The following is a 15,577-nucleotide window of genomic DNA, read 5'->3' on the forward strand; positions in this document are numbered from 1 at the left end:
CCTTACCGCGATGGGTGACTCTGCTGGGAGTACATGACCCCCGACGGCATCGCTCACAGGGTTCATTAGAACAGGGTTCATTGGAACACGCAAGCCCACCCACCACTACAAGATGACGATCCAGGATACGGTGACAGTATCAGGCCTGTTGGCATGTCCGTGCCAGTCCAAGTGCTGCTGTGGACTTGTTGGCCGCTGCCCCATCATCTATCACTCTCTGGGTCATTTGGATGCTCCCTCAGGCTAAGGGGCCCTGGACTTCAGCCCAGAGGTCCAGCCTAGCTGCACCACTGAATGAGATTTCATGTTTTCAGTTTGCACAGAGTGTTTTATTTGAATAAACATAGTTAGCTAGTGTTCTTGTTTCCTGCCTTGTAAATGGACTAAAAAGAATGGACTATGTCAAATTGTCGGGGGGGGGGAGGAATGCTGCCGGAATGCAACAAAGTACCAGTGTGATATTATAGTGGTTAGGGGGTCGGCCTATGACCTGGAAGTCCGCAGTTCAAATACCCGCACCCACCCATGAAACTCACTCATCCGCTCTTAGCCCAGCCTACCTCCGAGCGTTGCTGTGAGGATAATATAGATGGGAGGGGAAGCCGTACACGACACCTTAAGCTTCTTGGAGGAAAGGGGGGATATAGATGCTACAGACAACAAGGATGGGGAACCTGTGACCGGCCAAATGTTATTGGAATCCAACTCCCGTCACCCCCTACTATTGGTTACACTAGCTGGGACTGATGGGAGTTGGAGTCTATACAAATCTGAAAAGCCACAGCTCCCCATCCCTGCTTTACAACGTTCGGGGAGCTGGGTTTTCCTCACGATGCTCTCCATTCCGCGACTGAACGGAACGCATTCATCGCCAGTTATAACAGTCCAACCCTCTCACATTTACAACCCGGAGAACGGTCTTTCCAGTCAGCAGCATAAAGTGGTAAATATTTAGTGCGCACGCGCTATCTAAACTCTGTTGAGCTAGCCTTTTCCTTTTCTAAGAGGAGGAGCCGACCCGGTAAGGCGCATTTTGATCGAAGGTTTAGAGATCGGCTGAGTTTCCTTAGCAAAGACGGAAGGAAGTATCTCACTCTAGACCTATCGCTTGCCGAACTATTAATCTCTTTTTACAATCCTCGGTGTTCAGCTGCTCGTGGTGGTGTTCAGGAGCAGCCGATATGGTGAGAAAAGTGGGGATCGAGGGTCGCCGGGAGGGAGAATCAGAATGAGCCCGGAGAGAGATTGTGGGTAGGCCGCACCTTTCTTGTCCGAGTTGGTGGGGTGAGTCAGCACATTCGGCTGATGGTGGTGAGTCTGCGGCCCAGATTGTGCTGCTTCTCCCGCCGCGTTTGAGAGGCTTCAGTCTATCAGTATTGTCTCTATCTCACTGGGTGATCTATCCTACGAAACTCACCTTTGTGAGTTTCCAACTCCTGTCTTTCTTTTTTCACACACTTGCCCATCCGTTCTCGTCTCCAAGCCCAGTATACTTCCGCTGAAAGGAGCATCCCCTTCGTAGCATTTTTTCTGATTAAAAAATAAAATAAAAAGATGGCCCATCTTTCCCTAAGATACACAATCCATTGTGGCTATTCCAACATTTCAACCCGAAATTTCTTTAGGTTCTTATTTCCTTAACCAAAAGCGAAACTTTCCTCATCCCTTCGAAATCAGTGGTTTGTCAAATGTGGACTTAACAGTTGGGACAAGCAACTGTTTGCCATCTAGTCCTGTAAGCCAACACAAGAGGAAGCCCATGCTCTATTTACACAAAGATCAAATACTTCACCATTACTCTATGATTCAGCATTTTATTCTACCTAAGACACTTATTTGTCTCTGTGTAATGCGTGGTGGGTGGGGAGGAGCAAGAGAAATGTCCTTCAGCTTAACTTACCTAATTTAAATATAAAATGCCTGATGTGGCCCTCCTAGCCTATTCACAGACACACACTGCTTCATATAATCAAATTTTAATTGCAGATTTTCATTTAGACCATATTTTGTAATTTTCTTGATTCTTACTAAAACAGCATAATAATGTTTTGCCAAATTTATCCAGGTGGGAGTTTAGAGTTTGGTTAAAAAATACAAAGGTGTTCATGCAGGCTGTGGATGCAGTCCTGCAAATAGAAGTAAAACCATTTGACTAAATATTGTATTGAAATTGAAAGCAAGACTTCCCTTGACTTTAAGGAAATAGAATTGTAGCATTAGTCTTCATATTTATGTGGATTTTGTTTCAGTGTGGCATGTTCAGAATTGGGTTGCTGACTACTAATAATTTGTTTAAAGTTCCTTTCCCCAAAATGTTCTTTCTTACTAATAATATGTTTGGGCTAAGTGTCTATGCTACTTACTGGGTTTGTTAGCAATGATCTTGGGCAATTCAAATCTTTTTCTCATACATTACCTTGTTTCTCTCTCTCTTCCTTTGCCCTAGCTTTACACTCAGAGCTTCTTAGTAAACTTTAATAATTATGACACTACCATATTAAAAACAAACAAGCATACCATCTTTATCAGGCTTATCTTAAAAATAAATTATTATTATTATTTACCCGCTCTTCACCCCAAGGTCCCAGGGCAGGTTACAACAATTTAAAAATATGACATTAAAAACAATTTTAAAAACAAACTAAAACCCCAGAATAGGGTGGGTCCTAAAAATACATGTATCTGGTGTCAAAGGCCAGGGTAAAGAGGTGTGTCTTCAGCATTCATGTAAAAATGTACAGTGAAGTTGCCAGATCCACTTCAGTGGGGAGGGAGTTCCATAACTTATTGCCACTGTACTTATTTTTGTGGCTACAAGCTACTGTGATTGTGTTCTACCGCTGCTGTCACAGCCTCTTAATACCAGTTGTTGGGAATCCCAAGTGAAGAGACTGCTATTGCATTAAAGTCTGGCTTGTACACTTCCCAGAGTTCTTATTTTAAAATATTTTTAAAAGAATGCTTTACATCTCTAGCTGTTAATGCTGCTCATGTTAACAGATTCTATTTTGTGCACTTTAGTTTCGCAACCAGTATGACAACGATGTCACCGTTTGGAGCCCCCAGGTATTTTTTTTATTATTTTATGTTCTTAAATCACTGCCACGGTTTGTATCTAATTTGTACCTAAGGAATGCGATAGTGAAGAGTTTCCAATATTAATTAAATCAGTTGCCTAGATTAAACTAAGAAAGCGCTGTCAGTATTGTAGACTGAAATGCCTCTTTTTATTTTTTAAGGGGAAGGTTGTGAATAAGTACTAGTGTTTATATAACAATAGCAATTACTGTTTGTGTGTGTTGATTGTACACCAGCAAAAGGAATCTTTTTCAAATGGCTGATAGTTGCTCAAGCTTTTTATATTCTAATTGGTGTGGAAAGGTCAGCTCAAGGTGTTTAAGGTTGCATGGTCAGAACATAATTGTATCACTGTGCTAGACACTGCCATGTGAACTCATTAATGTCTCTTAAATATAACAAGGCATTTATATTTGGTAGTTGCATTCTGGAATTATAAAGGGTGTATACGTGGAAGGTTGTGATGCTGAGAGAGATTCCAAATGCAAGCCCAGCTGCAGTGATGAATTGCGTTAATTCAGAAGTTTCTAAACCAAGACAGGTCATTACTGTAACTTGGGGTGCATTTCTCTCTCTCATATATGCCTTCCCAGGAGTAATGGTGCCAGAAGGCTGCTTATTCTCAGTCTTCTCATTAGTATCATACACACATTGATGCCAAGGACTTGGGCAGAATTGATAAAACTGTGAAATCTAGTTAATAAGTCTCAAGAGCTGTGGCGAGATACTTCCGTGGACACTGAAGACAATATTAAATGTTAGCATATGAAAGGGGTGATCCGTTGCAAAGAAAGAAAAGAAAAACAACAAGAGGTCTGGTCTGGTTTTAATTTGAAAATTCTATTCACTTTTGTAACATAGTTACTACAGAATGATGAATTTACTTGTGAGGTCAGGACAAGGAGGTAACATCTCAATCTGCGTTTTATTCCGTAGGGCCGAATTCACCAAATAGAATACGCAATGGAAGCTGTCAAGCAAGGCTCTGCAACTGTTGGGCTGAAATCGAAAACTCATGCTGTTCTAGTTGCTTTAAAGGTAAACTTCGGGGGGGGGAATGGGATTAATTTTTTCTTTTAAAAAAGAAAAACACGGGTTGGTATCCAACTAAAGCGTCCTGTTACCACAACGATCTCCACTTCTACAATGGGACTTGCCCCCCATCTCTGTGCTCAGACCTTGCATCCTCCCAAGATTTGCTCTGGAGGGTTGGGGAAACCCCTAGAACAGATTTAGGGGATGTGTGGGGGGAGGAGAAAGGGTGAAAATCCCGTTGCACAAGCGGAAATCCTTGTGCTGATGGGACTGTGACTTAGCAGTGCTTTGGATACAACCCACAATGCCTGCAATTCTTTAATACTCTAAACCAGTGGTGCCCAAGCTTTTTTCCTCCATAGACCACTTGAAAATTGCTTGCTCCCCTTCTCCCCTGTGCGGACTACTTAATGATTTTTATGTTGTAGCAATTGTAATGTAGTGTGCTAGATGCTGTGTGATTTTTAATTGCATTTTTATTATTTTATTATATTACAATTCACATTTCATAGAACTCTGATTGTCATACAATAAAATACAAACCAAGACATAAAAGAAGCAATAAAAATACAATTAAAAATCAATAAGAATGTTTAATGCAGACATGCTGCGGACTACCTGAATGAAGCTCGCAGATCACTGGTGGTCTGCAGACTACAGTTTGGGAACCCCTGCTCTAATAAAATGTCCGTGGGGAGAGGTGCTATTATATGGGGTGAGTGATAGACTGGTTCAAACTGTACGGCTGCGTTGGTGAATTTTTAACTATTGTGAAGTACATTGCTATGTGTTAAGTGCTCTAGAAATAATAGATCATGATGATGCGCTTTTCTTTGCTAAATAAACTACTCACTCTTGATCTGTAAATTTGTCTGGGGATAAAATTGGAAGAGAGTGCTGTAGGAGTTCAGTTATTAAGTTGAAGATACATTGGTTCCCTATAACTGTAAACTTAATTGATGACAGAAGTATGGTAAATATTAATTATGGCTGTAATTTCTAGGCATCATCAAATTGGATCACAATGGCAGGAGCAGCACTGTCCTCTGGCAGTAAATGTAAAAAAGCCAAAGTTACAGGAACCCAAACAAAAATGAATATCAATATAATTATTAACTGTACATACAAACTGTCAATATACATATATAGAATACAAAATTACAAAATGCAAATAAAAGTTTTCAAAGCCGTAGCCACTATTTACAAACAAAGAATTTCTCCAAACAATACAAATGAGATCTCCAGGATTGTATCTTGTTTCATACTTCTTCAGAATGTGAATCATTCATAGATGGAAGCCATAAATCCCCTTTAGTGCCTCAATTTTTCTGTCTTACTTCCAGGAAAATATTATTCCTGTTAATCTTAAAAGCATGATGTAAAATGTTATCATCCATTTTGTAATATTAGTATAGATAGATATAAATACTACACCTCTTTTGCTTCTTCCTCCCCACCTGGAAGTTCTGGAGTTGGGTGGGGATCATTCAGGTAGCTGCACGGTGATCCTGGAGCGCTAAAGCTGGGGAGAGGGCTGGGTGCTTGGCAGCTGCATGCGAGGGTACCAAAAGAGGCTTGGCCATGTAGAGCCAAACCAGTAATCCTTTCCCCACCTGCTGGCCTTTCCTACTCCAGAGCCAAAAAGGCAGGCGGGGGGGGGAATAGACTATTCGACTCCACTACCTGAACCTGCCCTGTGGGCCTTTTGCCAGCAGCATTCAACAGCACACAACTCCACTTGACCTTTCCTGAGGGAAGCGCTGGGTGACCGGGAGCATTGTTACTGCAGTCCAAAGGTGCCCTATATGCCTTTGGCCAGTGGCATCAAACAATACATGCTCCTGGCTGGCTTTTCCTTTGTAAAAATCCAGGGTCAGGAGTGCATATAGAAGGGAGTTTGAACAATCACACACACTCGCTGCGTGGCCTTTTCCTTGGGAAATTTTGGATAGCCAAAAATTGGTAGACCCCCTTGCCATTGTATCTGCAGTACTTAAAAAGTAGCCTCTTCATTTTCATGTCCCCCCCCTTTTTTTTTGGCCAACTGATGGATGTTTCTGGGAAGGGGAGGTAGCTAGGGTGGTACAGTGAACTTTCCTTCCATGAACGGAACAGAGTTCATCTTCATCAAAGAGGATTTTCCCACCTTCCCCATCCTTTGACTGGAAACTATGTTCCTGGGCTCTGGGGAACCCTTGAGAACCATGTGGGAAGAGTTGACAGAAACCGCCCTCTTCTTCGTGTGGTCAGAAAAGCAACTTAGGGGCCATGGTAAGATCACAGAAGGTCCCAGACTCATTTCCCAGAACTTCCAGCTAAATAGATCTTGGATAGCATTCTTGTGAATGCTTCCTGCCTGAGATACTGCTGAGTCCAGTCGGATAGACAGTACTGGGCTATCTAGATCTATTGTCTGACAGTGTAAGGCATCCCCATATGTTCATATGAGGGAATGGATTGATCCATAAATGACTGAAGTTTCCTTTAATACTCTGCACTTAGTCATCACTATCATCATGTTTGTCATTGTAAGTGTTTGTTTGACTCACAGTAGTTTTTTGTGCATTTAGAGAGCACAGTCTGAGCTGGCAGCTCATCAGAAAAAAATCCTCTATGTTGACAACCATATCGGTATTTCAATTGCTGGACTTACTGCTGATGCAAGACTCCTATGGTAAATTTTAAATTTGGTTTATTTTATATGTGTTGTACTGCGGTAACATTACATTTATTTTGTCTTATTTCAAATATGTCTCCTTTTAAGAGTAAATAAAATTTATTTTAAATCCACAACGCTACAATTGAATGTGGAATTACAGCAAATGTATAAGCATATTATGCGGGCCTGTATCTGATTCCCAATTCACTATCTGAAGTGGCAGGAAGTAGGAGAAGCAAGCATCACTATTTACTCATGTTTGCATTCCCATGTTCTGCCACCAGTTCACTAGAACCCAGAGTAACAGAACTTGTTTGCCAAAAGAAAAAAAATACTGTGCAAGGCTGTACTCTGGACTTGGGGAAATCTGTGGTCCTTCAGATATTGTTGGACTACAACTCTCATTACCCCTGACCATTGGGTATGCCAGGATGGGCTGGTGGGAGTTGGAGTCTAACATCATCTAGAGGTCACAGGTTCTCCATATCTGCAGTAGTCGGTCTGTGCACATGGGACTGAGTCCTGTTGGAATTGTTTTCTGAGCAACTTTGATTTGTATTTTAACTGCTGTGCAAAGTACACAGTGATTGTCAAAATGTTATTTACCACACAATAATATATAACGGGCCATGATCAATGATTTTTTAACAAAATCTTGTAAATGGTACTATAGAATTGCTGAGACTGGGGCATTATTAGAGGACATACTGTGACTTTAAAGTTGAGCTGGCCCTTGAACCCAGTTATCTGAGGTCCACATCCCACACTTTTTACTTATTTACATTTGTGTCTCAGATATAACTTTTTTCCAAGCAAACTACACTAAGACTGCAATCCAATGTGTCTACTCAGAAGCAATCTTCATTGGGTTCAATGGGACTTACTCCCAAGTAAGTGTGTATTAGAGTACAACCTAAATCTATTTTTGCCTTCCCCTATTAATGCTTGGCATTTTAGAAAGCACTGTTGATTGTTCAAAGCACACCTCTTGCGCACACTCACTCATACCCAGAAACCCCTCTCGGTGATCTTTACAATGACCTTGTAAGGTGGCCAGTGTTGGAATTTCAGACTGAAGATATGGGGGAAGGAGCTGAAATGGACAGCATAATGGTTTACCGTTCCACTCTATGCGTGTCTTCTCTGAAATAAGTGCTATTGAGTTTAGTGGGGCTTATTCCCAAGAAAGTAGATACAGGATTACAACCTGACAGAACACTATTTATCTTATTGATTGCTTTTCACACATAGAGAAGCGCCCCAAGGTGGCTTGCAGTATAACAAAAGCCCCGTATAAAGCAATAATAAAACACAATACTTAAAGCATGCTCCATCCAATAGCTTCATGGCCAAGATGAGATTTGAACACTGCTAACTGCTGTGTCTGCCAGCTCTCAAGCAATATGATTTTTGATTAGCAGCCACCCCAACCTGATGCCCTCCAGATGTTGCTGGGACTACAGTTCCCATCAGCCCCAGCCAGCATGGCCGATAGTCAGGAATGATGGGAGCTGTTGTCCCAGCAACATCCCAGTAATCATAGGAAATATTTAAGCTATATATAGAATGAAATCATGCATAACAAGTCATCCCCTTGTGTATTTTTTGTTTGTTTTTAAATCATGCAGCAATTTCATGCGTCAGGAGTGTCTGGATTCTAGATTTGTATTTGACAGGCCTCTTCCAGTATCTCGACTAGTATCTCTGATTGGAAGCAGTATCCTTTTTTGTGATGATTATCTTGAGATACACATAGTTGTCAAGATGATCTGTGACTGTTCTGCAATGTTCTTCCTACTAAAAACAAGTGTATTGTTGATTTCCCACGAAAAGCAATATATTAAACTAATGCCAGCCATTAGAGGCCTGTTGCTCTGATATTGAAGACATTGGATCTATTGATACCTGGCAAACTTCAACCACAGAACATAATAAAAACAAAATTATAAAATTAGAGGGTTGTATCCAGCAGTGTTACTCAGCTGATGCTCAGGCTTCTGTTAGCAAACCTGGAAGGGGGAAGCAGGTTTTGGCAATTCTCCCTTCCCCGGAAGTTCCTCCTCCCCCAAATGTCTGTGGGGGGCCTCCAGAACAGATTTAAAGGGGGGGAGTGGGGATGGAAAAGTGCTTCCCTTCCTGTTCTGCTGATGGAAGCCTTAACATCACCTGAGGCACATCACTGGATACAACCCAGAATTTTTGAATATTTCTTCATTCAAAAGGGGAGGAAATCCAGCTGCTAGCTTGGCAGATTCATGTTCACGTTACCTGTGTGTTAAGTGACAACTTGCATGTGTGAAATACCATCAGTGACCAAATACAACCAACTTTTTTCTGTCTCCTGTCATCTCAAACAGTTTCCATATGTTGAATATTCAAGTTGAGTATTTTCCAGGTATTTGATTTAGCTGCAGTCTTCTCTGCATTGTTTTATTGGGTCTGTTTTTGAATTTTGTGCAGGCAGTTTGCTTTCATAGCTTTGTTCTTAAACCCTTTCTGTTCAAGTATTATTTGTATTTGTATTCTGTATATCTGTAAGCCCCTTAGGGCCTCCTTGAGGGCAGAAGAGTGGCTATAAATGTTTTTATAAATGAAAAATACATGCTGTTTGAGACATATTCCTCAGCTTGTCCAAGAAACACAGATACCAACACAACGGTATGGCAGAAGGCCATATGGTGTCGGACTTCTGATTGCAGGCTATGATGTAAGTGCACTGATTGCTTTTCATTATTTTTGTAAGAACAATCTAGTCATCTGTTGCTTATTCTTCAGACAATATGTTATTCTAAATTGGCATGAAAGTTTTCCATACAAGAGCAAACATGCTAGCATATTGGCAACAAACAATGGTTTGTGTCCAATGGCTCTTCTGTGAGCACAAGATCCAGTGGAAGTGTCCCCTAACGGAAGGCAATTTTTGTTAATTCCCCCCTTCCCCCCAAAATCTGTACTGGCTGGAGCTACAACCCTCCCCAAAAGGTTTTTGCGGGATATAGGAGGGAGAGGGAATTGGTCAGTCTTGCCTCTCCTTTCAATTCACGGATGCAACTGCTGCAGCAACAACACAAGGAGCATCAATTGGACTCCACCCTATATGTAGGTCATGAAAGGTCATGTAAGACAAGCACCATGTTATAATTGACCTTTGCATAGGAAACCTGAGACTTGAAAACAGTGGTATTGTGTGTACACATGCATACACACACATTGGCTTGTATTCAACTTACTCAGAATAGACCCATTGAAATTAATGAACCCAAGTTAGTCAAGTCTACTGACTAGCATATCACACATGTACTTTAATTATTGATTTTATATGCATGATGTACTCTTGTGAATTAAAATCTGTATGTTTTAATATAAACAAAATGTCCTTTTGTTTTGCTAGGATATGGGTCCCCATATCTTTCAGACGTGTCCATCTGCAAATTATTTTGATTGCAAAGCAATGTCAATTGGTGCTAGGTCCCAGTCAGCTAGAACTTACTTGGAGCGACACATGACGGAGTTTGCTGATTGTAAGTGGTCAATGTGATGTTCCTATATTAATGTATATATGGTAAGTGTTGGTTGTTTAGAAGATACATGGTAAGTGGAGTGAAAGAGGAGGGGGAGTGAATGGGCAGTAGAATGCTAGATGATTGGCTGAGTGTTTAAAATGGCTGAACGTATAAAAGGAAGAGTGAGAGTGGAATCTGGGAGGAGAAGAGAAAGAGTGGGTTGCTTGGTGGGGTTTGAGAGTTGTTTGCCAGGAGAGAGTGGAGAAGAAGGGGGGTGGAGTTCGGATTAGTATTGAGTAAAACTATATGCTTATGTGCCTTAAGAAGAAATCTTGTTAATCTTGTTAGCTTTGTTATCTTTAATAAATACTTGACTTGGTTTACCAAAGGCCTGATCCTTGGCTGGGGTTTCACAGACCAGAAGGGAGGGTAAGGTAATGACCAAGGCTGAAGGGGAACTGTAACAAATGGTGGCAGCGGTGAAGAGAATAACAATACCAGTATTCAGAGTCTCTGAGAATACTAGTATTAGGACGTGACTGGTGGTTGCCTAGCAGGGGGATCTGTTGAGATCTGTGCTAGAGCGGGGAGAGAAAAAATAAAATAAAGGACAGTCCGGACTGGTGGAGTCCCTGGTGGTGCCTAGAGACAGGCAGTAACCACGAGCAGGTAGGAACCTGACAAGGAGAGCCAGGGAAGGGCGTCACAGTCACCTCTATCTGGTTTGTAGTATGCTATTTTGCATACGCCTTTCTCTCATGTATATTTTGTGTTCTTGGCTTATTGCTGATGTTAGGCTGTCAATCACATGCATGAGGAAGGAGAGAGTGCTTTGAGACATCCCCTTCACTGCAGGGGAAATATAGTGCTTCTGAATTAGTCACAAGTATAATATATTTTACAGGTAATCTGAATGAGTTAGTTAAACATGGACTGCGTGCTTTGAGAGAAACGCTTCCTGCTGAACAGGATCTGACTACTAAGGCAAGTGCTGGAACTTTTCTTATTTTGTGGTCTGTTCTGTGATTATGGAACATTATTAACACTTGGAATGCACAGAAGAGTGATGCATCCTATCATTTGTATAAGTGGGAATTCACAAATGAATAGTCACATATCAGAATAGTGAAGATGATTGAGGTAAATGTTAAAAGCATAAAAAAACCATTAAGATATCAAGCCAGTGTAATGTCAAGGAAGGGTTGAGATGACGGCAAAGGTTAAACTCACGCTGATATACTTCCAGGTCAGCCTGTTTAGGAGCTGGCTATAAGTGGCTTTACAGTGTTCTTAAGAGTGGTAGTCTTTGTTGTACCATTGCATACAGAACTGCTACATTTGTATTTCATCTGCATGTAAACCCTGGGAACTGTGCTTATCTACATGTAAATAGTAGTTGAATAGTTTGAAGTTGAGATCTTATCCCAGTCTGCGTCTGTATCGGAATTGCTTTTTAATATGTTTTTACCCTTTTTTAAAAGATATTTTTAAACCTTTGAAAAATGTTTTTGAAGATGTTTTGTTTTCATATATTTTAAGTCTGTTTTTATGATGTTTTAAAGTGTTTTTAGTGCTTTTGTTTGCTGCTGTAGGCTCCCACTGGGAGGAAAAGCGGGATATCAATAAAAAAATAATTAAAAAATAAATAGCAGGTGATATCCAACTAAGTAGTCTTCAACTTTTTCAGACTTGGGGCCCACTTTTAAATCAGATACACATTTGGGGACACATTTCTTAATTTTTTACCATCTATTTGTAGTTATAGTGCTGCTGTTGCAACCCACCTTAGTTTTGGGTCCCGACCCACCAGTTGAAGACCAATTAACTTAGTCATACTCACAGTAGACCTAATGAAATGAATGGACTAAAGATACTTGCCCAGTGAGTTCAGGTGCTTTACTCTGAATATAACTAATGTTGGATATCACCCAGCACTTTGTCATGGTAGTTTGAAATAGAGTTAGCAAGGAGACACTTGTATACCTAATAACTCCATTAATCTAATTCTGATGATCTGGATGTCTTGAATAGCAATAGGCCTGTGTGAAATTCTGGGTTTCTGGGCCAAAGTAATCAAAAGCATGTTTGAGCAGCTCCAGAAATTCTTGGATCAGATTGGTTTTTCTGGACCTGTACCAGTCCCATTACTGGTGATGACCATATGTGATCTAAGGCTTATGTACCTTATGGAATGTTTCATCCCATATATACCTACCCACTCTCCTGTATCTACTCCTTGATGGTGTTCCACATCTTGGCATTTTACTGATGAGAGAGCTGCAAGAGTATAGGGCCGTACCTTCGTAGTAGTTCATACATTGTGGGATGATTTGCTATTTAACGTCTACTTTGCTTCAGCTCTGCTGGCTTGCGATCATGATTAAAACATGGTTTGGGAAGTGTTCTTGGTCTTTGAAGTAGGCTTTTTTATGTGTGCATGTTCTAAGCTTTTACATCGTGTTTTTAGATTGTTTTTTGTAGTTGTATGCTGTTTTGGGTGCCTTTTTGTGAGAGAAATGGTATATACATATTTAAAATATGTAAATAAGCTCTGGGATACGGAACACTTCTAGAACGTGCTGAAATATTTTTATGGTATGAATCAGCTTGCTTTTTTATCTTAAATGGCAGGATTGTCAAATAAACCTGATAATCTAACTTAGCCTTCCCCAACCTGATGCCCTCCAAATGTTTTGAGCTGTACCCCCCATCAGTCCCAGCTTGCCTTGCCAATGGTGAGGGATTATAGGAGTTATGGTCCAAAATATCTTGAAGGCACCAGGTTAGATGAAGGATGGTCTTATTCCTCCCAACCGCCCTTTTGATAGATGCACAACGTCATACATGATCCATGTTGCAGAAATCAGAAAAGACATTGGTAACTTCCTTAATTTTTTCAATTGTCATTTAACAGAATGTTTCCATTGGGATTGTTGGCAAAGAGATGGAGTTCACTATTTACGATGATGATGATGTAGCTCCTTTCCTAGAAGGCCTTGAAGAGAGACCACAGAGAAAGGTATGCAAATTTAATATAATACAATCACATTTGAAGATTGCCTTATTTTACTCTTTCTATAAGCTATAGTTTTATTACTACCATGCTTTGTACACAAAAAGTTTTTTGGGCTACCTTTTCCCCTGAATTGTAATGAACCTGCACACATCCTGCAATTTTCCACTGAGGCCCTTTTTGAGGTTCCCCCATCTTTGGAGGAATAGTGGCTGGAGACAGGGCCTTTTGGGTTGTGAAACCGCTTCTGTGGAATGCTGTCCCCAGTGCAATTATTTTGGTATCTGTTTTATTGTCCTTTTGGCACTAGACAAAGACATTATTATTTACTTAACAAGCCTGTTCCGCTTTTTAACTTCTGGAGAAATGTGACTCCTCTACAGTGCTGCTGTTTTGTTGTTTAACTTAATTATCCTAAGTACTAATTATATTTTAAATTGTTAATAAGTAATTATGGAATTGGTCCTGCAGGAAGCATCCACTAACAGATGAGGTGAAGCCATTTTTGTTGACCCCTCCTGCAGCCTGTAAACATTTGGAGGCTGCAGAAGGGGGAATCAACAAACTAAATGGGAAATATGAAAGTTGCTAAAGACTTGACAAAAAAGATACATCATATCATTTTGGGGGGAGTTAGCACAGAAATGTGGAAAATGGAACTCATTCACTTGGCCTCTAAAATTCAAAACTAATGAGCTTTTGTGTTTATTTGAAGGATTTTGTTTTGTAACTTGCTTAAAACTGACTTAATTTCTATTTTAATATTTTTGTTGTTTTTATCTTTTCAAGCCTGCTCAACCAGCTGAAGATACAGCAGAAAAGGCTGAAGAACCAATGGAGCACTAAGACGTGTGCATGAACTAGTGTATAGGTTATTTCAGACACAATAATGCCAGAGCGTTAATTTGTATTCTGGTAACTTAACTCTGAGATAAATGCATATTGTAGTGATACATTCTAGTGAATCAGTCTTCAAAATATTTTGCCAGAAATCTTTTGCTGGCAACAAAGAATTAATAACTGACCACTGCTCTTGAGATGTCATTTTCTAGAAACTATGAAATATTGTTTTATATGAAAAAAAAATGTTGCTTTCATGTCGTAAAGGCATTGGTGAAATAAACCTGTTTGTTTCTTGAAACATCTTGCTCTGAGTTTTTTTAAAAATATGTTAAAGCAAAGAAACATTAAGCAAAAATAATTATTTTTGCTGAGGTTCTCTCTACAGTTATTGTTTATATTGGGAGGTGGGGAATTATGAATCTCATCCAGTTATATCACAACATGTCATAGTCATGTTCTGTTATTAACCCTAAAATCAGTCAGAAAATGGTAAGCTTCACTTGGGATCCAGGCTAACTTAACAAGGAAGTTCACAGAATGAAAATTTCCGGTCCATCGTGCTGCATACAAAAAAAGGCTCTTTGGACCTCTGCCTAGCTTTGGGTGATCATTCCATCCTCAGCAGCCATCCACATACCATCCCATGTTGTTCAGGAGAAGCTTTTCAGCAGATGCAGATGACTCGTGGACTGGAGGGGATGGCAAAACTTTTCTTACATGAACTTCCTTAGGTTTACCTTAAGATCCAAGTCATAATTTCTACATTTCTTTCAATTAACCTTCAATTAACCCTTCAAACACATAATTGAGAAAAGAGAGTGGATGAATGAAGGTCAGCCAAAATGAAATCGTATGAGACAAAGCATTCTAGAAGGGGATTCCACAGTGCCCAGTAGCGAAGTCTCAGCAAGGGAAATCTAGATTCCCAATAGCCATATAATTTTGCAAGTAGAGTTTGCTCTCACAATGCAGAACTATATTGATTGAGCTCTTAAACAACTGGAATGTAATCCAGTATTAAGCGTATTCCTGCATAATACAAATATTGCATAAAACAAAAACTGACTTCTATATATTTATTACATTTATATCCCACCTTTCCTCCAAGGAGCTCAATGTGGTACTCCCCCTCCCAATTTTGTCCTCAGAGCAACCCTGTGAGGTAGGTTAGGCTAAGAGACTGACTGACCCAAGGTCACCCAGTGACCTTCATGGGCAAGCAGGAATTTGAACCCTGATCTTCTAGGTCCCAGTCTGACACTCTAACCATTGCACCACACTGGCTCTCCCAAAGTTAGTTGACTGCAGCCAAACAGATGCGTGCACTGTTTTACAGAATATCTTACACGGAATATTTAATACTTGTATTGTTTTTAAGAAAAAGTCATGTGGTTCTTTATTACGGCATATGTTTTCACGGACTACAGGCCACTTCCTCAGATGCTA

General features: G+C 40.3%; 1 protein-coding gene across 2 annotated transcripts; it reads left to right on the plus strand.

The window, feature by feature from the left end:
- The first annotated feature begins 574 nt into the window (after positions 1-574).
- PSMA1 (proteasome 20S subunit alpha 1) lies at positions 575-14,429 on the plus strand. Of its 2 annotated transcripts, none has more exons than XM_061610306.1 (10): positions 575-943; positions 3,022-3,066; positions 4,015-4,116; positions 6,684-6,787; positions 8,401-8,489; positions 9,409-9,479; positions 10,164-10,293; positions 11,180-11,259; positions 13,190-13,294; positions 14,078-14,429. In XM_061610306.1, the coding sequence occupies exons 1-10, from the start codon at positions 590-592 to the stop codon at positions 14,132-14,134; spliced, it is 1,137 nt and encodes a 378-aa protein (XP_061466290.1). In that variant the 5' UTR covers positions 575-589; the 3' UTR covers positions 14,135-14,429. The 2 variants fall into 2 exon arrangements, with proteins under 2 accessions (XP_061466290.1, XP_061466291.1); XM_061610307.1 differs by lacking the exon at positions 575-943 and adding an exon at positions 999-1,184.
- Positions 14,430-15,577: the final 1,148 nt, after the last annotated feature.

This window comes from Rhineura floridana, chromosome 2 (genome assembly GCF_030035675.1).
Source record: "Rhineura floridana isolate rRhiFlo1 chromosome 2, rRhiFlo1.hap2, whole genome shotgun sequence".
Classification (NCBI taxonomy): Eukaryota; Metazoa; Chordata; class Lepidosauria; order Squamata; family Rhineuridae; genus Rhineura; species Rhineura floridana.